Source organism: Hydra vulgaris, chromosome 02 (assembly GCF_038396675.1).
Source record: "Hydra vulgaris chromosome 02, alternate assembly HydraT2T_AEP".
NCBI classification, from domain to species: domain Eukaryota; kingdom Metazoa; phylum Cnidaria; class Hydrozoa; order Anthoathecata; family Hydridae; genus Hydra; species Hydra vulgaris.
The window spans coordinates 67,266,331-67,293,499 of NC_088921.1; the positions used below are offsets into that span (position 1 = coordinate 67,266,331).

Consider the following 27,169-nt stretch of genomic DNA (forward strand, 5'->3'; position numbering starts at 1 on the left):
ACCAGAATAATTAAAAATTTTTACATTAGTTGGTAATAAAATAACCAACAATTCCCAAGTTTTTTTTTCCCCAAGTATAATTAAGACAGACCTTTCAGATCACTTTCTTACCTTTCTAACTACTAAAAACATAGCACCAAACAATACCTCTCTCAAATCGCGTATATACAATCAAGAGATCAATAAAAACTCCTTACAAAAATTCAAAAGTTTACTAAAAAACAATGTTGAGTGGAATTTTATATTGCAATCAAGCAATCCAAACAACGCCTATGAACTTTTTCTAGGTCAATTTTGTAAATATTATGAAAAAGTGTTTCCAGTTAAAACTGTTGTTATAAACAAAAAGTCACTTTTAACTCCCTGGATGTCTAAAGGTTTAATCAAATCCTCAAGAAAAGAAAAAAAACTCTACATCAAATTATAAAACTTATAAAAATGAAATAACTTACAAAAATTACAAAAACTTGTTTGAAAAAACAAAACAATACTTAAAAAAGCTTTATTATTCAAATTTGTTAAAAAAACCATGGAAATGCTAAGAAAACATAGAATACAATTAAAGAGATAGTCGGTAATAATAACTAAACAAAAAGCAATCTGCCAAATAAACTTTTGATTGGTGGTAAGTTAGTCAGTGATAAGATAATGCTGAATATCTAAATAGCTTTTTTCTTAATGTGGGTCATAAATTAGCAGCAGAAATTCTGTTGAGTTCTGCAACATTTCATTCTTACTTGATTAATTTGATAATATTGGTAGCTCTGTCGTAAAATCAGTATTTGATATCATTGAACCATCGTTGCATCACAACTTTGATCTTTCACTGAAATCAGGCATTGTCCCAGATAAACTAAAAATTGCCAGTCACCTCTATTTTTAAATCTGGAGATGATTTTGATACTAATAGTTATAGACCTATATCAATTTTCCATGTTTTTCCAAATTACTAGAACGTGTCATGTATAATAGACTTTACAATTATTTGATGGAAAACAATTTTTTATACGGTAAACAATTTGCATTTATAAAAACCGTTCAACCGACCATTGAGCTAGTTACTCATATATCTATTGCTTTTAGTAATGATTGCTTTAAGTTAGGAGTTTTTATTGATCTTTTTAAAGCTTTTGACACTGTAAATCATGACATTCTTCTAAAAAAACTCGAAGTGTATGGATTAAAAAATAATAACTTAATTTGGTTTAAATAACTTATAATAATAACTTAATTTGATTATTTATCAAACAACATCAAAGTAATATATTCAGTATGAAACAACAAAAACAACAAAAAGTTCCCCAAGGCTTGATCTTGGGACCATTATTTTTACTCTATATAAATGATTTATATTTAACATCAAACTTATTGAATTTAATCTTTTGCGGATGACTCCAATTTTTTTATTCACATAGAGACATTAGGACACTTTTTAACACAGTTAACCTAGAAATACATAAAATAAACGAGTGGTTCAGGTATAACAAACTCTCATTGAATGTCAAAAAGACCAAATTCATCCTATTTCATAAACCAAATAAAAATGAAAATATTCCTCTTAAACTACCTGATCTAAAAATAAATAATACTAATATATAACGAGAAACTTTCATAAACTTTCTAGGTGTGGTCTTGGATGAAAATTTGTTGTGGAAATTCCATATAAACACTTTAGAAAGAAAGCTCTCAAGAAATATTTCATTAGTGTATAAAGCAAAACCTTTCCTAAATATTATGTCCTTAAAAAATTTTTACTTTTTATTAATACATAGTCACCTAAGCTATGGTAACATGGCCTGGGCAAGCACAAATTATACTGAGCTTAAAAAACTCTACAGTATACAAAAACATGCCTGTAGAATTGTCTTTAGAGTAAGTATGCAGTAGTGGTGTGCAAAGCATGCAGTAGTGGTGTAGTGGTAGAGCGCTTGCTTCATAAGTGAGAGGTTCTGTGTTCTATCCCCACCATGTCCCTGGTAGTACTGTGCTCAACTTATTTCAACTTGTTTCTCCGCGCAGCAGCCTTGTTCGTCAAGGTTCGTGTTTTGGAATTATAGAGTTGAGAGATGGTTATAACCACAATAAATCAGCCTCCCTCTCTGTAGTGGCCTTCTTGGCCTTTGGGAGGTGAATTAACAAAAAAAAAAAGAAAAAAAGTGTCTTATGAACCTCTCTTATGAAAACTTGGAGCATTTAATATATACAAAATAACATATATCATGTTTTACAGTTTATGTACGAAATAAAATATGGATCTCCAGAGATATTTCAACCCTATTTTAGTGAAATAAGTCATAAATACCCTACTAGATTCTCACATAACAACTTTGTCATCCCAAAATTTACATTAAAGTTAAATTCATACTCAGTCCAACAATGCGGACCTTATATGTGGAAATTTTTCCCCCAGATTGTTATTATCAAAAAAAATACACTTGAGCAGTTTAAATCTGAATCAAAGCGTTTTTTATTATCTACGGACTTAAATTTTCTTTTTTTTTTTTTTTTTTGTAAAAAATATAAACTTGCACAATTTATTTCTTTTAATTGCTTTTACTTTTTACATTTGTTCTAAAATTATTTTACAAAATGAATTTATATATTAACAGTTATATCAATTATGAAACGTAGTTTTACACATTTTATATATATTTTATCACAAGCATTATTACTGTTATATATATTTTATTGTAAAAAACAACCTGTAATGAAGCCACAATCAAGCTCGGTGGTAAGACAAACTGATGCCTTCAACTTGCTCCAGCCATTTATTTTATCATTTATGTTATTTGATAAATTGTAACTTTCCATGGCAAAATTAAAAAATTTTTTTTTTAAATAATCTTACAGTGTATTTACTAGAATTTTGTTTAACAGTGTGCATATGTATATGTATATATATATATGTATATGTATGTATATATATACATATATATATATATATATGTATATATATATGTATATATATATATGTATATATATATGTATATATATATATATATATATATATATATATATATATATATATATATATATATATATATATATATATAAATTAGTAAAAACACTTATCTAACTTTTATCTTCGACTTGAAGTTTCACCATTGCTGGATCATCAGGAAGAGTTACTAAATCTCAAAAAAAATTCAATTTATAGAAAAATTCAATTTTTTTTTGAGATTTTTTTTGAGATTTAGTAACTCTTCCTGATGATCCAGCAATGGTGAAACTTCAAGTCGAAGATAAAAGTTAGATAAGTGTTTTTTACTAATTTATTATTGCTCTGTTCTTTAAGAACATTGAGCACTCTATTTGTAAAATACACTAACATAATTTACATATATATATATATATATATATATATATATATATATATATATATATATATATATATATATATATATATATATATATATATATATGTATATATATATATATATATATATATATATATATATATATATATATATATATATATATATATATATATATATTGTTGTCTAATAATTTTTGTGTGCCTTAATTTCATAATACTATTAGCATACCCATTAAAAAATATTATCATGTTTTTGATCCTAATTTAAATATATTCTGTTACTACAAGTTTACTTATGGTAAATATGTTTAATATATAGCTGCTGCTGGAGGGACTGGACATATTGCAGTAAGTAATTTTTTTTTCTTTTTTGATAAATTGTAATGAAAAGTACAAAACTTAAATCTTAAATAATATTAAATTATGTGAAATAAGTTATGCAAACATGTATATTTTATTATATTATATATACATATATAAATATATATATATATATATATATATATATATATATATATATATATATATATATATATATATATATATTGATATACATATACATATATACATATATACATATATATATATATATATATATATATATATATATATATATATATATGTATATATGTATATATGTGTATATGTGTATATGTGTATACATATATACATATATACATATATACATATATACATATATACATATATACATATATACATATATACATATATATATATATATATATATATATATATATATATATATATATATATATATATATATATATATATATATATGTATATATATATGTATGTATATATGTATGTATATATATGAGTAAAAGTTCCAGGTAACGAAAGAAAAACTGTTCAAACTAAGTTGAGTAAAGTATATTTATTAACTATATATTTAGTGGCTAAATTTTTTAATTAAAATAGGTTCAATTAGCAAAACAAGCTGGGTGTCATGTTATTGGAACATGTTCAAGCAAATCAAAAGTTGACTTATTAAAGGTTACTTTTTTTATTAAAATAATTAAATATACTAATACAAATTTTTTGTTATTATAAATTAAGCAAGGTTTATTTAGATTTAATAAGTAAGGGTTAGTGTATGCAATTTTTATTCATTTAAACTAATTACAATTTAATTTATTATGTGATCTGCAATATACAAATAAACTTGTAATGTCTATTTAGTTGTGCTCGCTTTTAGTAGTTAACTTTTGTTAGGCTTTTTGATAAAAAAAAATAATTCCGGTCTTGCATTTTAATTTTTACTTTTTGTCAACAAAATATGGAAAAAACTTTCGGACAACATCTACGAGTTGTATATATATATATATATATATATATAGAACCCTTAGATGTTGTCCGAAAGTTTTTTCCATATTTTGTTGACAAAAAGTAAAAATTAAAAAGCAAGACCGGAATTTTTTTTTTTTAATAATGATAGACTGCCTGCCCCAACCAAACCCTCAGTCGATGTAGCAGCACTCCCTTGCGGGTCAGGCTATTTGTCAGTCGATGTAGCAGCACTCCCTTGCGAGTCAGGCTATTTGTCAGTCGATGTAGCAGCACTCCCTTGCGAGTCAGGCTATAAGATAGTCGATGTAGCAACACTCCGCGCATGATTTACAGTAAAAAAAATAAAAATAAAAACATTTTATTAAAATAAATAAAAATAAAAACATTTTATTAAAAAAAATTAAAATAAAAACATTGTCTATATTGTTAAAAACATTCAAAATGTTTTAAAAACATTCAGAATGTTTTTAAAAACATTCTGGTCAATTAAATTTGCGTTTTTGTGGTTTTTTTAAAAAACGATTAATTTGTAATTAAATTAATGGTTTTTACTTTCGTCCAACACGCAAATGTTGGACGAAAGTTAAAAGTAATTAAAAGTGACGTATATGTTGGCGTAAGAATCACTTTTTTCCTTCCGCTCTTCCCAAAGCCAACAAACTATAGATCTATATATATATATATATATATATATATATATATATATATATATATATATATATATATATATATATATATATATATATATATATATATATATATATATATATATATATATATATATATATATATATATATATATATAAAACCCTTGGAATTAGGGTCGAAATTTGGCAATGCCAACCTAACTGCCGACTTAAAAGTGAGGTGGGCAATTTTTTGCTAACCTCAAAATTTTTTACCATAAGACCTTTGTATCAAATTTTTTTTGCTGACCTCTAAAAGATTGAAGTCAAAAATTGAGGAAAGATGACCTCAATTTTCCTAATTCCAAGGGTTTATATATATATATATATATATATATATATATATATATATATATATATATTATATATATATATATATATATATATATATATATATATATATATATATATATATGTATATGTATATATATATATATATATATATACATACACATATATATTAATGAAGAAAAAACAACTTTTTCTATGGTACTTTAAGTTTCATGTCTATACGGCAATCATCAGCCATTGAATGCAAATTCAAAAACAAACAAAAAAAACGCTAAAAATTACAAAAAACTGTGTAGTGTAGTATCTTAATCTCGTTAAGACATACTTGATGGCAATGAAAAAACAAAAAAAAAAGCTAATCACCGATGTCAAAAAAAGATAAAAGGAATTTATTCTTATGTCTACTATCAGAGAAGCATTTCTGTCTTTTAAAATCAACTCATTTCATTTATTTAACAAGTTATCACCTTTATATGTTAAAATAAGGAATTTTTCATATAAACAAAGATTGCAAATTTTTGAACGAAGTGTTATAAGGATTGCAACGTTTTACAATTTTCCACTTAATTAAGGGTGTAAACATTTTTTCTTTTTTTTTTTGTCAAATTTGCAGAACTAAGATTGTCAACCAACTCTTCTAACGAAAATATTTTTAAACAATCCATTCTTCCTTATCAAGATGCAAAACCTGATTTTTTTTGACACCGGTGATTAGCTAATACTTTGTTTTTTCGTTGCCATCAAGTATGTCTTAGCAAGGTTAAGATCCCACTACACAGTATTTTGTATTTTTTAGCGTTTTTTTTGTTTGTTTTTGAATTTTCATTCGATGGCTGATGATTGCCGTATAGGCATGAAACTTAAAGTACGATAGAAAAAGTTGTTTTTTCTTCGTTAATATATATGTATATCGCTCTATTTGAAATATCTTTTTAATATTGAGCACTCTTTTACGACTATGAGTTTTGTTTTATTATTATATATATATATTATATATATATATATATATATATATTATATATATATATATATATATATATATATATATATATATATATATATATATATATATATATATATATATATATATATATATATATATATATATATATATATATATACTTAAAGATAGAAGAATAAGTGGTGATATAATTCTGATGTTCAAGTTCATGCGTGAATTCGATGAAATATACTTTCATGTATTATTCGTCAAAGTATATTATGCGTGGTCATAATCAAAACTTGCACAGCAAAGAGTACTCATGTTTACTTGTAACACTATTATTTTTTCAATGTTTGTGTTTGTTAGCCTGATGTAAAAACAAATAAACATTTATGTAAGTGCATAATCTACATTATATTATTTAAATGTTTATACCAGAATCGGCAACCTGCTTGCAAGCAGCAGGTTGCTGACCCTAGTATAAACATTTGGTGTTAAAATTTCAATGTTATAATGCGGCTCTCCAGCTCCATGCACAAATACTATTATAAAACAAGCTGTTAGTAGCTCTTTAAAAACTGTAAAATTTTTATAAATTATAAACTTTTGGTCTTCTGTCTTAAATGATTGCTGTTGCCAGGTATGTTGGTTACTACCGTTATCCCAAATTACCCAAATGCTAACGTTATCCATGCAAAAACAACATATATATATATATATATATATATATATATATATATATATATATATATATATATATATATATATTTATTTATTTCATAACTTACAGATTATTTATATATATTTTTTAAGTTTGCAATTATTAATCGTAATATAACAACTTAAAAATATAAACTTGTTTTGCAAAAGAAGATCTTGAAGATCTCATCAAAAATTTTAATTGTTATGATTTCTTTATAATAGTAAGAATTTCGGAAAACATCGAGGAATACTCTCCTTCATCAAAGTTTTAATGTTTCACTTTGTACTTTTAAATTCCATAACTGGAACGATTTTTTTATTATTGACATAATATTGACTTGCAATTCTTCGATAAGTTTAGTGAATTTAATTTTTTTTTACCTTCTATCATGCACTGAAAGAAATTTAAACCAATAGTGTTGCATGTAGCAATCACTTATTCACTTTTTTTTTTACTCCTATTCACTTTTTGTTCAGAGCAAGCCTTTATAATTTTAAATGATTATATATATTTAAAAAATGTTTGTAAGTTGAGTGTTTTTTCTAAACATTTTACTTTTAAACATTTTTTCTTGAAGTTGTAAACTACTACTTTTAAATAGTAGTAATATTTAAAAATGTTTTATTTTTTTTCTTCATATTTTTTTAATTTTACATAAGAAAGGGGGGGGGGGTTAATTACTATTGTCATATAGAACAAGGAAAAGCTTGGAGACAACCAAAGTTTTGAACCTAAAAATTTTGCATTAACCTAATATATAAACATATATATATATATATATATATATATATATATATATATATATATATATATATATATATATATATATATATATATATATATATATATATATTTATCTATATATATATATATATATATATATATATATATATATATATATATATATATATATATATATATATATATTTAAGTATATATATATATATATGTATATATGTATATATAGATATAGATATATAGGCTTCAGTGGGAGTAAGTGGGCGTGAGAGCAGAGAATTGCTCTCTTAAAATAAACATGGCGAGCTATGCGAGCTACTCCTCCAAACAGCTTCTTTTGAGAACATTATTTACATATTTGATAAAAAATTTGATAAAGAGCTATAAAAGTTTTTTCTGCTTATAAAAAATATTTTATATTTTCTTATTAATAATAAAATCCAGGCATTTTAAGTATTGTTACAACAATTAAAAATTCCACAATAAAAGTGAATAATATATTAAAGTAATTAATATACAAAATATATAACTTATTACATAAAGTAAAAATTATAATGCAATAATTTAGAGTGTAATAATTTTATATTCATCAGTTAGTCCAATCTAATTAATAACATTTGCATTTCAATCAGCGCTCTATTTTAGTTTTTTTTTTTTTGCAACAATTTTTAAAAAGTATTGCAATTAATTTTTTTAATTGCAATTAATTTTTATAACTAATTTTTTTTTATAAAAATGACTTGGTGTTTTTTATTTTAGTTACAATGATAATTTTTAGAGAAAAAAATATACTTCTACAAGAGCCGTAAATTGCTCCTATAAACCATTTTAGGGAAGTGTGGGCAAGAGCTAGAGCTAAAGCTCTCACTTCCTGCCGAGGCCTGTATATATATATTATTATTATATATATAGTCTTAGGGTGTCAGCCAGCTAAATGGGATCGCATATGCCGCAGAATTCCCAATAGGTTTAAAATTCCCAAAATTCAATGACCTATTTTTTTTTTAAGAAGTGGTAGGACAATATCAATTAAAATTCCCAATCTTTTGTAGAACAATCACAATAAATACACCCAATATTCCAAAAACGCAGTAAAAAAATGTTCTTGGCTAACACCCTGAATTTTTATTTGTATACTTTTTTAGTTTATTTTATAATTTTTGGTCTATTTATTGAATTAAAATATTTTTATTTAGAAATTAGGATGTGATCATGTTATAAATTATAAAGAAGAAAATCTGTTTGAAATTTTGAAACGAGATTATCCTGTAAGGTTAATAAAAAATATGCTTTTATTATTTATTTTTTTATGTATTTTGTTCAATATGTGGATGTATGTACTGTCTTTCATTATTTTATGGTATGATTAATTATCTTGAAGGTATTAATCTATATTAGTAGATAAATTATAACAATTTTAAAATTTCTATACTTTATGTATGTATGTATGTATATATATATATATATATATATATATATATATATATATATATATATATATATATATATATATATATACATACACACAAATACATATATATGTAAATTAGTAAAAATTCTTGTTTCTCTAGCGATATTATACTAATATACAAGGTGCGGAAAAAATTCCTGTACAAAAATATAAACAGCAAAAGTTCCTGTACAAGGCGAGAAACAAATTACACTTTAATTTAAAACAAAATGCTACTAAAAAATACTAAAAGAATACGAAGGAATACAAAAGAATACTAAAAAACACCATATATTGAAATAAAACACCATACAGATAATTTTTTTAAATTATGCTTTTGTACGGGAACTTTTTCCACACCCTGTATACTTTATTATATTTATATTCCTGTATATAAATTATGCTTCCTGTATACATATATATATATATATATATATATATATATATATATATATATATATATATATACATATATATATATATATACATATATATATGTATATATATATATGTATATATATGTATATATATATATATATATATATATATATATATATATATATATATATATAAACACACACAAGGGGCGAGATAAGTGATCGCAAATTGAAAATTCTGTAAAAAATTCTGGTCTTTATATTTTTAGTTTTTAAAAAAACAGTTTTTATGGATCTTAAAAATCAACTATGGCTAATTTCATTAAGACTCTGATAACTTAACATGTTTAAAATATTACTTTTATGAAATAACCGTAAATCTAACTAGACTCACTACTGTTTTATGTATTTGTATTGTATATTATATACTACAAAAAATTAAATGAAAGTATAGTAGAAAAAGATGGCAATTTTATTTACCAAAAACATTCCTTAAAAAAATTTTAATAAAACTAATGCATTGGTGTAACACATTTATACTGATATAATGAATAGTTTAACAACTAGCATGGATTTACATTTCAAAGATATTAAGGTATCTCCTGTATTATGTAATTTAACTTTTCTTTTAAACATTTCTTTTAGACCAATGAACCCTGTGATTAAATTGCGCGATAAAGAAATAGTAAAAGTAATTTCGCATTTTACTGACCTCCTAAAAAATGAGTAGAGGGAGGGGGGGTGAAACTGATGAAATTTTTATTGAGTGGATTGTTTTAAAAAGTTATATATTTCTAATGTTAAAAAATTCATTAGGTGAATACTATTTGGAAAAGTGGAAAAAAATGTTTACATCAGACATAATTATTGCTGAATGCAGAAGTGTGTTAGACGTATTTGAGTTGCTTTTACTTTGTCCATTTACAAATGCTAAAATAGAACAGATGTTTTCCTGCATTAACAGAGTAAAATTGGTTTGGAGAAACAAACTATCTTGTGATCGCCTTGGATCTCTTTTACGAATAGGCGAAGAAGGATGCAGCATCAAGAAATTTGACCAAAACCCTGCTTTGGATGCATGGTATAAACATAAAATAAGAAGGCTATCTGCTGCTCCTCATCGCTATCCGGAAAAGCAAAAAAAATCTGCCGATGCAAATTATATCGACCTGATTTAGAAAATGATAGTGATAACTCCGATGTATAAACTTATTTTGCTATATTTTTTTTATATAATTTAAATTATGATTTAAATTTAAAACTGTCATCGAAATGCACTTTTTTATAATTTTTTATAAAAAAGTGCATTTCGATAATTTTTTATAGAAAGTCGTTTTTTATAATTTAAACCACAACTTTTTTTTTAATGTTATATCCTTTTATTCATAATAAATAATAATATAAATATTTGTTAAATAATCTGTAATAAAAAAAAAAAATGTTGTTACTTATAATTACAAACTATTTTATAATATATAATATATATAAAATTTTATAATGTATAATATATAATAAATTAGAATATGTAAATTATAAAAATATTGTGTTAAGATAAACGTATCATGTTTATTTTAACACAATATTTTTATAATTTACATATTTTAGTTTATAAACATAACTAAATAATAATCAAAATAAATCTCAAAATTTAATTGAATCTAGAAAAATTACAAAACTTCAGAAACGTTTACAAGCATGAACTTCTAAAATCAACAATTTGTAAAACTGCTATGAATGGTCCAATAAAAACGCGCAAAAATGGTTTTCAAGAAAAACAAAATTTGAAGACCAGAAACTTTTATGGAATTTTCGATTCGCAATCACTTAATTTGCCCCTTGATATATATATATATATATATACACACACACACACACACACAAAAAGTAAATAAAAAGTATAAAAATTATATATTAATTAAAAAAGCTTGTGTATATATGTATATACACACACACACGCAGATATATATTGCAGTTTTTATATATTGATATTCATAAAGCCTGTATTGACCTGCTATTACCACACTAATTATAATATGTGTTATATATAAATGAGATAAGACTTCTTGAAATGAAATTTAGATAAAGAATAAGAATCAAAATACAGATAAAAATTTCTAAAAATATGTAACAGCAAAAGATCTATCACTTTTAGATTATCAAAGAAAAATCGGAAAAAAATATTAATCTTAATTAGTTAATCATTTAAATTAAATTATGTAAGTTCTGAAATAAAATATTTATTGAAATTAGATTATTTTTCTTTTGACATCAACTACCTAATCAGTGTAATCTTGTAAATTGAATCAATCTTAAAATAAAACAATAAACTGCACTTCAATCCAAATGGATAATGCTATACCATAGCACTTTTAGTGCTATGGTATAGCATTATGCTAATAATGAATTTTACACTGGTGTTTATTGAATGCTGCTTTGAAGCTGTTAATTAATTTTGCTAACACAACTTCTTCAGGTAACAAACTCAATAATTTGACAATGCAATTGGTAAAAAACTGATGACGATTCCTCACAGCTGAGCATAAATCATTAGGTTGTTTCGACATATAGCTCTGTTTAATTATTTTCTTTGACAGTAACCTCGGGTTTGCATATACGCGTTAGAGTTTTTTAGGAGTTTACTATATCAAAATTTTTTTGAAACTTAAAAAACTGAAGTAATTTGCCTCTTTTCCTCTGCTCCGTTAATTTTCTTATATCCATTGCCTTTAATCTTTTTTGGTATGGATGCTTTTTCAATGGACCAGATGTCTTTTTTGCTCTTTCTTGGACTCTTTCCAAAAGTCTTATATTGTATTCAATAATCGAATTCCATGCAGGCACTGCATATTCCAAATGTGGTTTTACATATTACTGGTACAGAATTTTCCACTGTTTTGTACTATTGCTGATAAACTTGCACTTTAAATTACTTTTGACATTACTGACTCAGTCTGCCTCTTCCATCTTAAGTTAGGTGTAATTAGAATTCTTAGATATTTTTCTAGTTTTGTCCTTTCTAATGTTATTCTGGTTGTCGTTTCTAATATTAATTATTAATTTTTCTGTTTTTTATCAACAACGTCAACACAGAATTTTTTGGCAACTTTCATTAACTGATTGGTTTTTTGACAAAGGGGGAAAAAATTGTTTTCAAGTAGGTGTAGGTTTGAATAGATTAGATGAAAGACACATGGTTTTGTTAAGGAAAATTCATGGAGAATGAAAATTGCTTTGAATAAGTGTGAACTCCTAATAACCGCAGGTTTGCTAGAAGTCTTATTTCTTATGTTATGTCTAGATATTATCTTGATTAATTCTTTGATAATACTTTCCATACATTTTTGTATTTTTTTGTTAATTAGCAATATTTAAATTTATCTGCATTCATATCAAATGACAAATATAAAAAAAAGGCTAGTTAGAGTTAGTCAAAACTCTTGGTTAAAACTCTTGGTCAATATTGAAAAAAATTGTCAGGATTCAGAAATAAATAATGAAAAAATTAAAATTTAAAATTAAAAAAAACATCTTTTCAAGAAATAAACTACCAAAAGAACTTATAGTAATAAATACATTAAGTTTATAAATCTTATTAATGATCAGTCACTGGATTATAAGGATTTAATTGACATTGAAGGGACAGAAGTAATGGAAAAAGAGGCAATGGTGTAGCTTTATATGTAGATAAAAATATTGACTTATGAAATAAACTTATGTAAAAGTGAAAAGTTGAAGACTTGAAAAGTCATTACAATTGTAAGTCATTACAAGGTTATTTATTTACTAGAAAGGCATAACTCATACATTATGTCTGTTCCTATCTTTCAGTGATGTGAGGAGGAAATAAAATATACCTTAGGTATGGTTTATTATTAATTTAATGTATTTACATTGCATGTTCTTTATTTCGATTACTATTAACAATGAAAATATTTTTGATTTAGAAACAAGTGCTACTGTTGGTAATTTAGTAAAAGACCATTTAAAGATAATTTTCAAATATGCTAATAAACTCCATTAAATTGAAACTGCAATACGTCTTTGATTACAGTAAAGAAGATAATAATCCAATATTAAAAATTTATTGGAATAATTGTTTAAAAAAATCTTCAGTTCAAAAAATATACGATACTCTTCTGTTGCATTTATCTGAAGTGTGTAATATTTTATTCCTTAAAGGGGTCCCAAACCTCCAAGACAATTTATTCCTAAAAGTTTTAGTATATGATGTCATTGATTTTTTTTGTTTATGTAAAAGATCGATTATGTAAACAAACAAAAAAATTAATGATGTCATTTACTTAAAATCTTAGGGAAAAAATGTACCTGAATAAATTATCAAGTCTGTAAATAGCGGCATATATTATGCTGACTTTTTGGCCTACAACAAAACGGAGAAGGCAAGCTTCGACTAAAATAAAAAATTTGTTTTTCTTGGTGTTCATTTATTCTTTTGTTTTAATCAAAAAAATTTAGCCCAAACATTTTTTTTTTATTATTTTTTTTAATATGAGCACAACATGTCTCTGAGGTTTGGGATCCCTTTAAATATATTTAAATTCAAGAAAGAGAAAAACTCATTAAATAAATTGTGACTTAAAATTTAAGTCACATTTTTAGTATCTTAAAATAAATTTAAGATGCAAAAACTGTGCTTTTAATTGATGAGACAAAAAATTAAAGCTAGTGTATAACTTGATTTTAAAATTACAAAAAATGTGTACAAGCATTGTACACATTTTTTGTAATTTTAAAACTTAAATGTGTAAACTTCATTTAAAAATTTCAAAACCTCAAAAAATATTATTAAATAAAATAAGTTCACGAGTCAAAAAAAACCTTTTTCATAGCTACATTAATGATAAAAAAAAAAAAAATTTTAAAAAAGCAAAAAAAGCGGTTAAAAATAATAATGGTTGTACTTTTAATTATACAATAAAAAAAAAAAAAAAGGTCTTTAGTAAAAAACTGCTCCCTGGTGTCGTTGTCATTGCTTTTGAGCTTATATATTATATATTTCTAACTAAAAAGACGCTTTTTGTTGTTCGCACTTTATTTTGAAATATTTTTATTTACAATACCAATATTAGCATTATCCTGTAAATATTAAACAATTTAATCAAAAATATGTAGTAAATGTTAATTAAAATAAAAATAATAGAATCAATAAAAAGAAATCAAAGTCCATCAATATTCAATGCATCACAATCAGAATGTAACAAATGTTGTTAATTAATTGATCAAATTTTATAATAGTTTTTTAATTTTATATTTAATTTATAATTTAATTTTATACTCTAATTTTTATTTGTATATAAATATTTTTTATCAAACCATGTTTAGCATTACTTAATAGATTGTTTTCGATAAGATGCTGCATAATTACATTTTGAACTGCTGTATCAAAAACTTTCCAGGATATTGCGGTGAGTAAAATTGATCCATAGTTGGCTGCAATTATTTTGCTATCCATCTTATGGATTGGTGTATCATTAGCTTCAGACCAACATTCTGGTACCTCACAGAGCTCATAAGAAGACCTAAATATATTCGAAAGTGGAGACCGCTGCATGTTTGAGCACATATCCATGGATTCCATCACAGCCCGTGGACTCAAGAAGATCCATCATTCATCATCTTAGGCATGAAACAATGTAACACAGTTTTACATCTACGCTAGCCTAATAGATAAAGAAGGGGTTTTAGGCTTTTTAGCAGAATCACTCTGCTTACCCTTGAAGTCTTTGCCTAGAAGGCCTCCTACAAAATAGTAGCTGGATGCAGGTAACATCTGTCCAAGATGAGTATTTTCATTGAGACTGGTTTATGGTACTTCAGCTTCATGGCTGTGATTTTTTTGACTGTCCAGCTTTTTGAGAAATCATGACTCGAGTTTGGCAACCAGCTTTATACATTTCATCTAACTGTAGTAATTACATGTTAGAGTTTTAAAAAGTTTAAACATCAGTATTAACTAAAATATGATGAATAAAATGAACAGTCTTTTTGTTAAATCTTTAGACACACTTTAAAATTGAATCTTTTAAAATTTTTTTATCATTTTTATATAAATTTGCCAAATGATGAAAAACTTAAACAGTATTTTATTGTCTTTCAATAATATATTATTTTTTAGAGCGGAATTGATGTTGTATATGAATCCATTGGTGGTGATATTTTTGATGCATGTTTGAATAGGTACTACTATTTCCTTCATAATAGATGATCACTATCATGTTAATGATGATCATGATGATTATAATTTCATTTATAATGATATTTTTGTTAACACTAGGCTGGCTGTTAATGGAAGAATGATAGTTTTAGGCTATATTAACAGTTATCACTCACCTGCAGGAATTGATAGAAGTCAAAAAAACAATACGCTTGTTACAAAGGTTTAATTTTGCAAATGAATTGATGTTTTGTCTTTTTTGTTTAATTCAATTGTCTGTTCATGTTATAAATGTTGTATATCATGTTATAAGTATCAGATATGACATATGCTTTATATGTCATATATGCTTTTTCATACGCTGTATATGTCATATTATGTGTATTGATAAAACTCTTTAAATGTGTATATATCTGATATTGTATCATAGTCAATCTGCACTATAGTTGATGCAATGATCTGGTCAGATTATTCATTATTCATGCCATTTAACATTGATAAATGCAAGGTGATGCATATAAGTTTTTAAATAAATCAGAAGAAAATTACACTAGCTAAAATCAGTTTATATTAACAAGTTAAGAAAACTACTATGTATTGAAATTGAGACATATAATGTACAGATGTGGTAGTGGTGTAGTGGTAGAGTGCTCGCCTTATAAGTGAGAGGTTCCGAGTTGGATTCCCACCACTTCCCTAGTAGTACCGCACTCAACTTGTTTCTCCGCGCAGCGGTCTTGTTCGTCAAGGTTTGTGTTTCGGAGTTATAGAATTGAGAGAGGGTTATAACCACAAGTAGCCTCCTCATCTGTAGTAACCTTCTCGGCTTGGGGAGGTGAATTATATATATATATACATATAAAAAAAAAAGATAGGAATAAAGAGTCAGCAAAAAGCAAACTTCTTTTGTGGGGAAATTTTTGGATTTATATTTAAAATTTTTGGATTTATATTTTCTTTGCATTAACTAATTAAGTTTTTGTCTTTTATTTTTTTATTTATAAGAAAATATTTTTTGATGGAAAATTAAAAACCTGATTACATACGTTTGCATTTTATTTTATTAATTTTTTTTTAATGATTTTATTATTGTACATTTTCATGATTTTTCAATCTACTATTTTTTGTTCAAATAAATTTTTAACAATTCGTTTATTGATTGGCCCTTACACAATAAAACATTCAAACTCACACAACAAAAAATAGCATTTATCTTCACACAATAAAAATCAATCATCAATCCTAAATCAGTTCAAGAAATTGTTTCTTCAGCTCAAATCAAGAAAGTTTTTGTTTTTAAGCATACATGTATATTTTAATGAAACACAATTAAATTTAGTTATCTATAAAAATGATTCAGAATATTATTTACAATACCTTTTAAATGAGACCCATGAAATCCTTAAAATAAATTAATTTCAGAACTTTAATTAAATTTCAGAACTTCTTATAATTCATAACTCATCTTAATTCTTTTTGTTTTAACTAAATTTATTTAAACTAATATTTTGTCAATTGTTTGTTGATTGTGCGGTTACTATGTAAACCAGTATTTTATCTGTACTTGATATTTTGTTCTATATACAAATTTATTATTCAATATAAAAAGTATATTCATTATAAGCTTTTCCTTCGCTTGATATGACCTCTTTCCTCAACTTTCTTTGTCATCTTTGGTGCAAAAGACAACAAACCTTTTATTTAGAAATTAGCTTCTATATTGCGGGTTTGTTTTTTAAAGTAATCTTTATTCATTAACAAATCTTTTCATTTTTAAAATAGGCTTTTATTGCTTGTGGGTTTGTAATTTTTTTTTAATAAAAATTACAAATTGTTTTTTTTATAATTACATTTTTTTATTTTCAAAATCGGCTGAGATTGCTTGTGGGTTTGTTATTTTTTTTTTTAATAATATTCTTTTTTATAAATAAATCTTTTCATTTTTTAAGTTGGCTAAGATTGTTTGTGGGTTTGTATTTTTTAAAAATCTTTTAAAAACACTTTTTTTAAAAAAAAAAAAGTTTTGTTTAATATTAATATATTTTAACTTTTTGTAAAGACTAAAATGTAGAAAATAAAATATAGCAAAAACATTTGCTCAAAAATATAATCTTTTTTGTACCAAAAAATAGAAAATAAACTTTTTAATTTAAATTTAATAGTTCAGTAAACTAAAGATTCACAGCTATGTTTCTATATAAACTTTGTGCAGGCCTGTCAATCTTTAGTTTACTGAACTAATAAATTTAAATTAAAAAGTTTATTTTCTACTTTTTAGTACAAAAAAGATTATACTTTTGAGCAAATATTTTTGCTATATTTTTTTGATATTCAGTTGTTATATTTTAAGCTTCTGTTAAAGTCTGGTAGTGTTTGTGGATTTTTCTTAATGAACCACATGAAACAGTATCCAGCTCATTTAGCCAAACTTGTTCAAATGGTTGATGATGGCAGATTAAAGGTTTTGATTGAACATTGTGATGATAATGGACATCAATTCAAAGGCTTGGAAACTGTTTTTAAAGGTGTTGATGTGAGTATTTATCAATTATTTATTTTTTATTATATCAATTATTTAAAATTTTAGATCCACAATTTCAAAACAAAAAACTAAAAACCTATCTAGTAATGGAATGTCTAACCAATGGGCTGTCCATTAATTACGTCAACAAAATAGCGGGAGAGGGTCTGAAATTTTTTGACAATTTTTGACAAGGGGAAGGGGGAGGTCAAGTCAAGTTGACATCAACAATGTTACTTTTTTAAATAAATTTAATTACTTAAAAAAAAGGAAAATTAGGCAGCATTTGCAGTCTCACACTTGCTCAACCTTCAGTATTTTAATAAAGCTATTTATATTCCTACTTTCTAAAAATCACTTTAAAATTACCTGACACTTACAGAACTAAATAAGCACACATGAGGTGTTTACTTGTAACACTATTATTTTTTCAAAGTTGTTGTTGGTTAGTCTGCTGTGTAAACAAAAAAAATTTATGCAAAAGAAAAAGATTTAGTCTTATTGAAATAAAGACTTTGGAATCTCTTAAAAAACTAAAAAATTTTGTAAATTGTAACTTTTGGCTCCTTTGTCTCAAAATGTTGCCAACCCCTGGTTTATGCAATTTGTTAAATGCAGTTTTTGTTATACCAGACTCTGTTAGAAGTAATTGGCTTTCACTGTGAAATTGAATTAGGTTTAAAGCTAACATGAGAAGGATTGGCACATTCGCGGATTGTGACTGTACTGTTCATAAGTTATTATAAATATTTTACACTATCATTGCAATTGATTTATTCAGGAGGGAGGTGGGTTATCAAATGTTGATGTAATTTTATAGGGGAGGTCTCTGGAAGTTTGACATGTTGTTGACAAGGGAGATGGGGTAAAGTAAAAATTACCAAAAAATTGTTGATGTAATTAATGTACAGCCCTCAAAAAGGAACACAATGGTGAAATATCAATCCAAATTATAAATGGCATACAATTAAATATACTTTTGCAAATAATCAATGAAATGAGAATAGTATGCAATTATATCCAAATGTGCATATAGGCAATTCCACGCTCAAGTGAGTTATTTCGATAAAATGAATAAATAAATTCAAACAGAAACCAAGTAATCTTTGGGTTGCCATATGTACAAAATTATATAAGAAATTTTAAATTTTGATAAATTATGTTGTTTGTGTTATTTTTTTGTTTTAAATTTCCAATTAAAGTCATGCGTCATACTTTCTATATAAATGGTAACTAAACTACATTTTGATAAAAGCGTAGAATTGTCCCCGTAAGTAACAATAACTAATTTGATTTAAGATATATAAATAAGCAGCTAAAACAATCTTTTGAATAATTTTACGCAGAATAACAACTACCTAATATAATTTAAGAAGCCGGTTTATGAAGGTTAAATATTTGGCTTGAAATATTTAACTGAAAACAACAGGTTTAATGCAATGTTTTTTTGCGTCCCGTAAGTAACACAGCATATAATCAACTATCATTCGTAAACTTATAATAATTGAACGAAATTTCAATATACAGGAAAACAAATAAATGATTTTGGAATGATTCATAAATATATAAATATTTAATCTGTTAAAATAAAAAATATATATCTAAAAATGTGACGTTGCAAAAATCAAAATGTCTCGTAAGTAGCGGTGGAATTGCCCATATACTCAATGAAATTAGAAAACTATACAATTATATGCAGTTATGCACTCGACTTTGTTTAAGCTGAATAGATGAACAGTGTTAACATTTTCTTAGTAAGAAGAGAACAAAACATAAATGTAAACAAAAATAAACAACAGGGAAAATTAATGGTCATCAGTAATTACCATCATTGTCATGTCATCATTACAATCCTGCACAACATAAGTTATCAATGTGTTTTCAAAGCCAATGCAATTTGACTCCCTTTCGGTTATTTAAAAAAATTAAATATATATATATATATATATATATATATATATATATATATATATATATATATATATATATATATATATATTTAAACAACTTTAAAAAGTATTCTACACAATTGAGTGCTCAATGTTCTTAAAAGAACAGAGCAATTATATATTAGTAGAAAATCACTTAACTAAATTTTTTTCCATTTGACACTGTGTTTCATCAACAAAGATTCATCAGAAATGCATTTCTGATGAATCTTTGTTGATGAAACACAGTGTCAAATGGGAAAAAAAATTTAGTTAAGTGATTTTCTACTTATATATATATATATATATATATATATATATATATATATATATATATATATATATATATATATATATATATATATATATATATATATAGTTCTATAGTTTGTTGGCTTTAGGAAGAGCGGAAGGAAAAAAGTGATTCTTACGCCAACACATACGTCACTTTTAATTACTTTTGACTTTCGTCCAACATTTCCGTGTTGGACGAAAGTAAAAACCATTAATTTAATTACAAATTAATCGTTTTTTAAAAAAACCACAAAAACGCAAATTTAATTGACCAGAATGTTTTTAAAAACATTCTGAATGTTTTTATAACATTTTGAATGTTTTTAACAATATAAACAATGTTTTTATTTTTATTTTTTTTAATAAAATGTTTTGCTTTTTATTTTTTTTAATAAAATGTTTTTATTTTTATTTTTTTACTGTAAATCATGCGCGGAGTGTTGCTACATCGACTATCTTATAGCCTGACTCGCAAGGGAGTGCTGCTACATCGACTGACAAATAGCCTGACTCGCAAGGGAGTTCTGCTACATCGACTGACAAATAGCCTGACTCGCAAGGGAGTGCTGCTACATCGACTGACAAATAGCCTGACCCGCAAGGGAGTGCTGCTACATCGACTGAGGGTTTGGTTGGGGCAGGCAGTCTATCATTATTAAAAAAAAAAAAATTCCGGTCTTGCATTTTAATTTTTACTTTTTGTCAACAAAATATCGAAAAAACTTTCGGACAACATCTAAGGGTTCTATATATATCTATATATATATATCTATATATATATATCTATATATATATCTATAGATCTATAGTTTGTTGGCTTTGGGAAGAGCGGAAGGAAAAAAGTGATTCTTACGCCAACATATAAGTCACTTTTAATTACTTTTAACTTTCGTCCAACATTTCCGTGTTGGACGAAAGTAAAAACCATTAAATTAATTACAAATTAATCGTTTTTTAAAAAAACCACAAAAACGCAAATTTAATTGACCAGAATGTTTTTAAAAACATTCTGAATGTTTTTAACAATATAAACAATGTTTTTATTTTAATTTTTTTTAATAAAATGTTTTTATTTTTTTTAATAAAATGTTTTTATTTTTATTTTTTTTACTGTAAATCATGCGCGGAGTGTTGCTACATCGACTATCTTATAGCCTGACTCGCAAGGGAGTGCTGCTACATCGACTGACAAATAGCCTGACCCGCAAGGGAGTGCTGCTACATCGACTGAGGATTTGGTTGGGGCAGGCAGTCTATCATTATTAAAAAAAAAAATTCCGGTCTTGAATTTTAATTTTTACTTTTTGTCAACAAAATTTGGAAAAAACTTTCGGACAACATCTAAGGGTTCTATATATATATATATATATATATATATATATATATATATATATATATATATATATATATATATATATATATATATATATAAATATATACAACCCGTAGATGTTGTCCGAAAGTTTTTTCCATATTTTGTTGACAAAAAGTAAAAATTAAAATGCAAGACCGGAATTTTTTTTTTTTAATAATGATAGACTGCCTGCCCCAACCAAACCCTCAGTCGATGTAGCAGCACTCCCTTGCGGGTCAGGCTATTTGTCAGTCGATGTAGCAGCACTCCCTTGCGAGTCAGGCTATTTGTCAGTCGATGTAGCTGCACTCCCTTGCGAGTCAGGCTATAAGATAGTCGATGTAGCAGCACTCCCTTGCGAGTCTGGCTATAAGGTAGTCGATGTAGCAACACTCCGCGCATGATTTACAGTAAAAAAAATAAAAATAAAATTATTTTATTAAAAAAAATAAAAATAAAAACATTTTATTAAAAAAAATAAAAATAAAAACATTGTTTATATTGTTAAAAACATTCACAATGTTTTTAAAACATTCTGGTCAATTAAATTTGCGTTTTTGTGGTTTTTTTAAAAAACGATTTATTTGTAATTAAATTAATGGTTTTTACTTTCGTCCAACACGCAAATGTTGGACGAAAGTCAAAAGTAATTAAAAGTGACGTATGTGTTGGCGTAAGAATCACTTTTTTCCTTCCGCTCTTCCCAAAGCCAACAAACTATAGATCTATATATTTTTATATATATATATATATATATATATATATATATATATATATATTTATATATATATATATATATATATATGGGCAATTCCACAAAAAAGAGGTGAAAAAAAAAAAAAGAAAAAAAGTTATGAAAACACATACTAAACCCCATAACTCTTTTTTTTATCTATTTAAAAATACTTCTTACTTTTTTTATATATAAATATATATATATATATATTTATATATATAAATGTATATATATATTTATATATATAAATATATATATATATATATAAATATATATATATTTATATATATAAATATATATATATATTTATATATATAAATATATATATATATATATATTTATATATATAAATATATATATATTTATATATATAAATATATATATATATATATATTTATATATATAAATATATATATATAAATATATATATATATTTATATATATAAATATATATATATTTATATATATAAATATATATATATTTATATATATAAATATATATATATATAAATATATATATATATTTATATATATATTATATATATATATATATATATATATATATATATATTTATATATATATTATATATATATATATATATATATATATATATATATATATATATATATATATATATATATATATATATATATATATATATATATATATACATATACATATACAGTACTGTGAATAAGTTTTAGACCACTTACATTTTTTCAAAAAATCCCAAAGAATTTTGCTCTAATATTTAAGTTTGTAGTTCTAAATTATAAACTTATTAAAAAATATGTATTTCACATAAAATATGGAACAATTACAAACTTTTTAATGTCAAACTTCATAAAAGCTCTTAATATTTACTATGTCCTCCTTTTGCCTTAATCCCAGTCAATATTCACCATGGAATAGATTCAAGTTAGTTATAAAATCCTGGGGTATGTTGTGCCATTCTCCTTGAAGTACTTCAAAACATTATTGAGCATTTCGGGGAGCATGTTCGATCTTCTTTCTGTTCAGGTAATCCTAAATATGCTCAATTATATTCAAAACTGGACTCTAGGGAGGCCAGGTCATCAATTCCAGTACTCCTTCCTCTGCCATTTCATTTAAATAATTTTTTGCCACTCGGGAACAATGTTTTGGGTCATTGTCCTGCTGCAGAATAAAATTATGACCTATTAGTCTCATTCCGGATGATACAGCATAGTGCCTTAGGATATCCACATGTTCCCCGGTGAGTCGCCTCCCTATTTTGATCAAATCACCTACTCCAGATGAAGTTAAACTGCCCCAAAATTGTAAAGAGCCTCCTCTGTGTTCAATAGTAGGGTTTAAACACTCGGGCTGATAGGCTTCTTTAATTCTTCTTCAAACATATTGGCGTCCTTTCGTTCCAAAAATTTCGAATTTGAACTCATCGGTGTACAGAACCCAATTCAACATTTCCTGGGCCCAATCTTTGTGTTGTTTTGCATATTTAAGTCATTTTTCTTTATTGCCACACTGTAATAATGGTTTTTGAATTGCAACACACCCTCTTAATCCCAATTTAAGTAGTTGCTGTCAAATAAAAGAAGAGCTGACATTTTTCCCAGTTGCTGTGTTATGTCTTTTGCCAGCTCTGTTGATGCTTTTTTTGTATTTCATAAAGATAGGGTTTTGAAATATTTATTGTCATCTTTTGTTAGCTTAGGAGGTCTACCACTTTTCTTTCTATCTTCAAGGGAGCCAGTTTCTCTGATTTCTGTAACAGCATTCTTTGAATATGCTGTTTGGGATGTAGTTGTTATGACACATCGTTTTAATAAATAAACAAACAAATCCCTCATGTTTCCTCATCAATTTTGTTTATTTATTCAAAATAATATATTCTTTTAACTTTTCTTATATATTATTAAACTTATGTACGCTTTAAAAAAATTACATAGAAAAAAAATTGTATATACGTCTAATTATACAAGTGGTCTAAAACTTATTCACAGTACTGTATTCATATGTGTGTGTGTATATATATATATATATATATATATATATATATATATATATATATATATATATATATATATATATATATATATTGATATTTGAGGCTGTTTTGTATTATAATAATAAAACAAAACTCATAGTCGTAAAAAACTCATATATATATATATATATATATATATATATATATATATATATATATATATATTATATATATATATATATACATACATATATATAAATACACACACACATATGCAGTGTCTCAAAAAATTATCTGACCAAACATTTTTTTGAATGTTTTTCCTAAAAAAAAGTGCTGTATTTTCGTAAATTTAGACTTTTTTGGTTTACTCAAGATTAATAAAAATTAAAGAATAATAATCAATCAAATTTTTCAGTCTTAAATTAAAGGAACTTAGATCGTTTTTTTATTGGCAAAAAAATATTCAACCAAACACATTATTTGTTTCATAATAAATTATAATACAACAAAACAGTTATTTTAATACTTTGTTGGGCCTTCCTTTGCTTGGATTACAGCTTCTAGATGTCTAGGCATTGATTCGACTAAAGATTTTGTTTCTTCTGGTTTAGTCTTTTCCCAGGCTTCTTCAATTGCCACTTTGAGGTTATCTTTTTTTGAAAATGACTGATCTCCAATTTCTCGATCTAAAATTTCCCACAATTGTTCAATAGGATTAAGGTCTGGTGATATTGCAATCATTCCAAGACCTCAACATTATTTGTAACAAACCACTCCTTGGTTTTAGTGCCACTATGCTTGGGATTGTTATCTTGCTAAAATGTAAAATCAGATTCTAGCAGAAGTTTTCAAGCAGATGACTTCAAATTTTGCTTTAATATGTTTCTGTATTGCACCTAATGAACTTCTCAGCAAACTCTAATCTTCTTTTCATGTGTTTCTTACTCAAAATTCTTGCTCAGCCAGTTTTCAAGCAGAAATGAAGCGATTTTTCTTGACTTGTATAATTAAGTTTCTATCAAAACTCTTAAAAGTCTTTTTTTTTTTGCGACCCTGCCCTTTTTTTGTGACTGTTGTTCCGATCAAATTATACTTCTTCATTATGTCGGATACTGTATTATGAGGAATTCCAGTCTCTTGTTGCATCTGACGATAGGTTTTACCCTGATTGACTAGATCGACAGCTAAATTATACTCTGAGAGACAGTCCAGTGACATATACCTCTAACCATTTTACTTAAAAAAACATGAAAGCTTTTTTTTATACAAAACTTTTTTTTTTACTACAAAAAAACATTTTTTTGTTATGCAATTTCATTAATTGTATAAAATTTTGCTAAATTATTTTAACAAATTTCACATAAAATTAATTAAACTTACCTAAATATCGCTTGGTCAAATAATTTTTTTACAAGCCTATTCAATACTAAGTTTCTTTTAGGACAAATAATAAGCCAACTGAAGCATGAATCAAAAAATATAAACGCTAAATAACATACTATTCCCAATAGAATTAAAATGACAGACAAAGTAAGTATTACTATTCATTGTTTTTAGGGATTGCAATCCTGCATTAATTTAGGGCATGTGAGATCCGCAATAACTACTGGGAGATTTGCGGGATTTTGAAATTATTGCTTTTAAACAAAAAAAAGTAAATTCTTTTAAACAAGAAAGATATCAAATTAAAAGTGTTTAATGTTTAACAAGACAAATCCATTAAAAAATTTACTAGTCACACAATGCATAATGAAGTGTACACTGAGAAACTTCTATACTATATGCAGATATGACGATACTGAGTCAGGATTACTTGAAATATTTTATTAACTATCTGAGAAACGGTGTGTTATTTATTAAATAAGTAATAGCAATTTATCAGAAACTGTCAAAGTTTGTCAACATTTTTATTTTTACTTCTAATATATATATATATCTTCGGCTATTAAAATATTTTCCTTAGCTATGAATATAAAAAAATCATTCAAAAATAAACAATTACTTAGCAAAACATTAGTCGAACTCGTTCAAATTTTTTTTTTTTAGTTAATGATTATGTTGAAATTTTTGCTAATGAGTATGTTGAAATTTTTGTTAATAGTATGTTGAAAACGTATGTGCATAATAATAAAAAATATACTTTTAAAAACTACTTTTTAAAAAGATTTAAAAATTATTTACATCAAGATTTTAAAACAAAAGTACCAACTAAGCATGTCGCAAAATAAAACTATATGGAATTACTTAAAAAAAAGTGATAAAGAAGAAAATGCGAAGTGCATGTTATATTCGGTTATTTTAAAAATTAGTCAAAGATCAACTAAAGGGTTATAAATCCATTTAAAAACTAAACATGACACTGATTTAAAATCAAAC

The 27,169-nt window shown here is 25.1% G+C and overlaps 1 protein-coding gene across 1 annotated transcript in view; it reads left to right on the forward strand.

Annotated features, from left to right (window-relative positions):
- The window catches only part of LOC100205733 (prostaglandin reductase-3), a 56,438-nt gene that overhangs the window by 17,724 nt on the left and 11,545 nt on the right, over nt 1-27,169 (forward strand). Inside the window, exons 6-11 of the mRNA XM_065791762.1 lie at nt 3,636-3,664; nt 4,256-4,330; nt 9,182-9,253; nt 15,949-16,010; nt 16,108-16,210; nt 18,338-18,520. Of these exons, the coding sequence (XP_065647834.1) occupies nt 3,636-3,664; nt 4,256-4,330; nt 9,182-9,253; nt 15,949-16,010; nt 16,108-16,210; nt 18,338-18,520 (524 nt within the window). The remainder of the gene's footprint in view (nt 1-3,635; nt 3,665-4,255; nt 4,331-9,181; nt 9,254-15,948; nt 16,011-16,107; nt 16,211-18,337; nt 18,521-27,169) is intronic.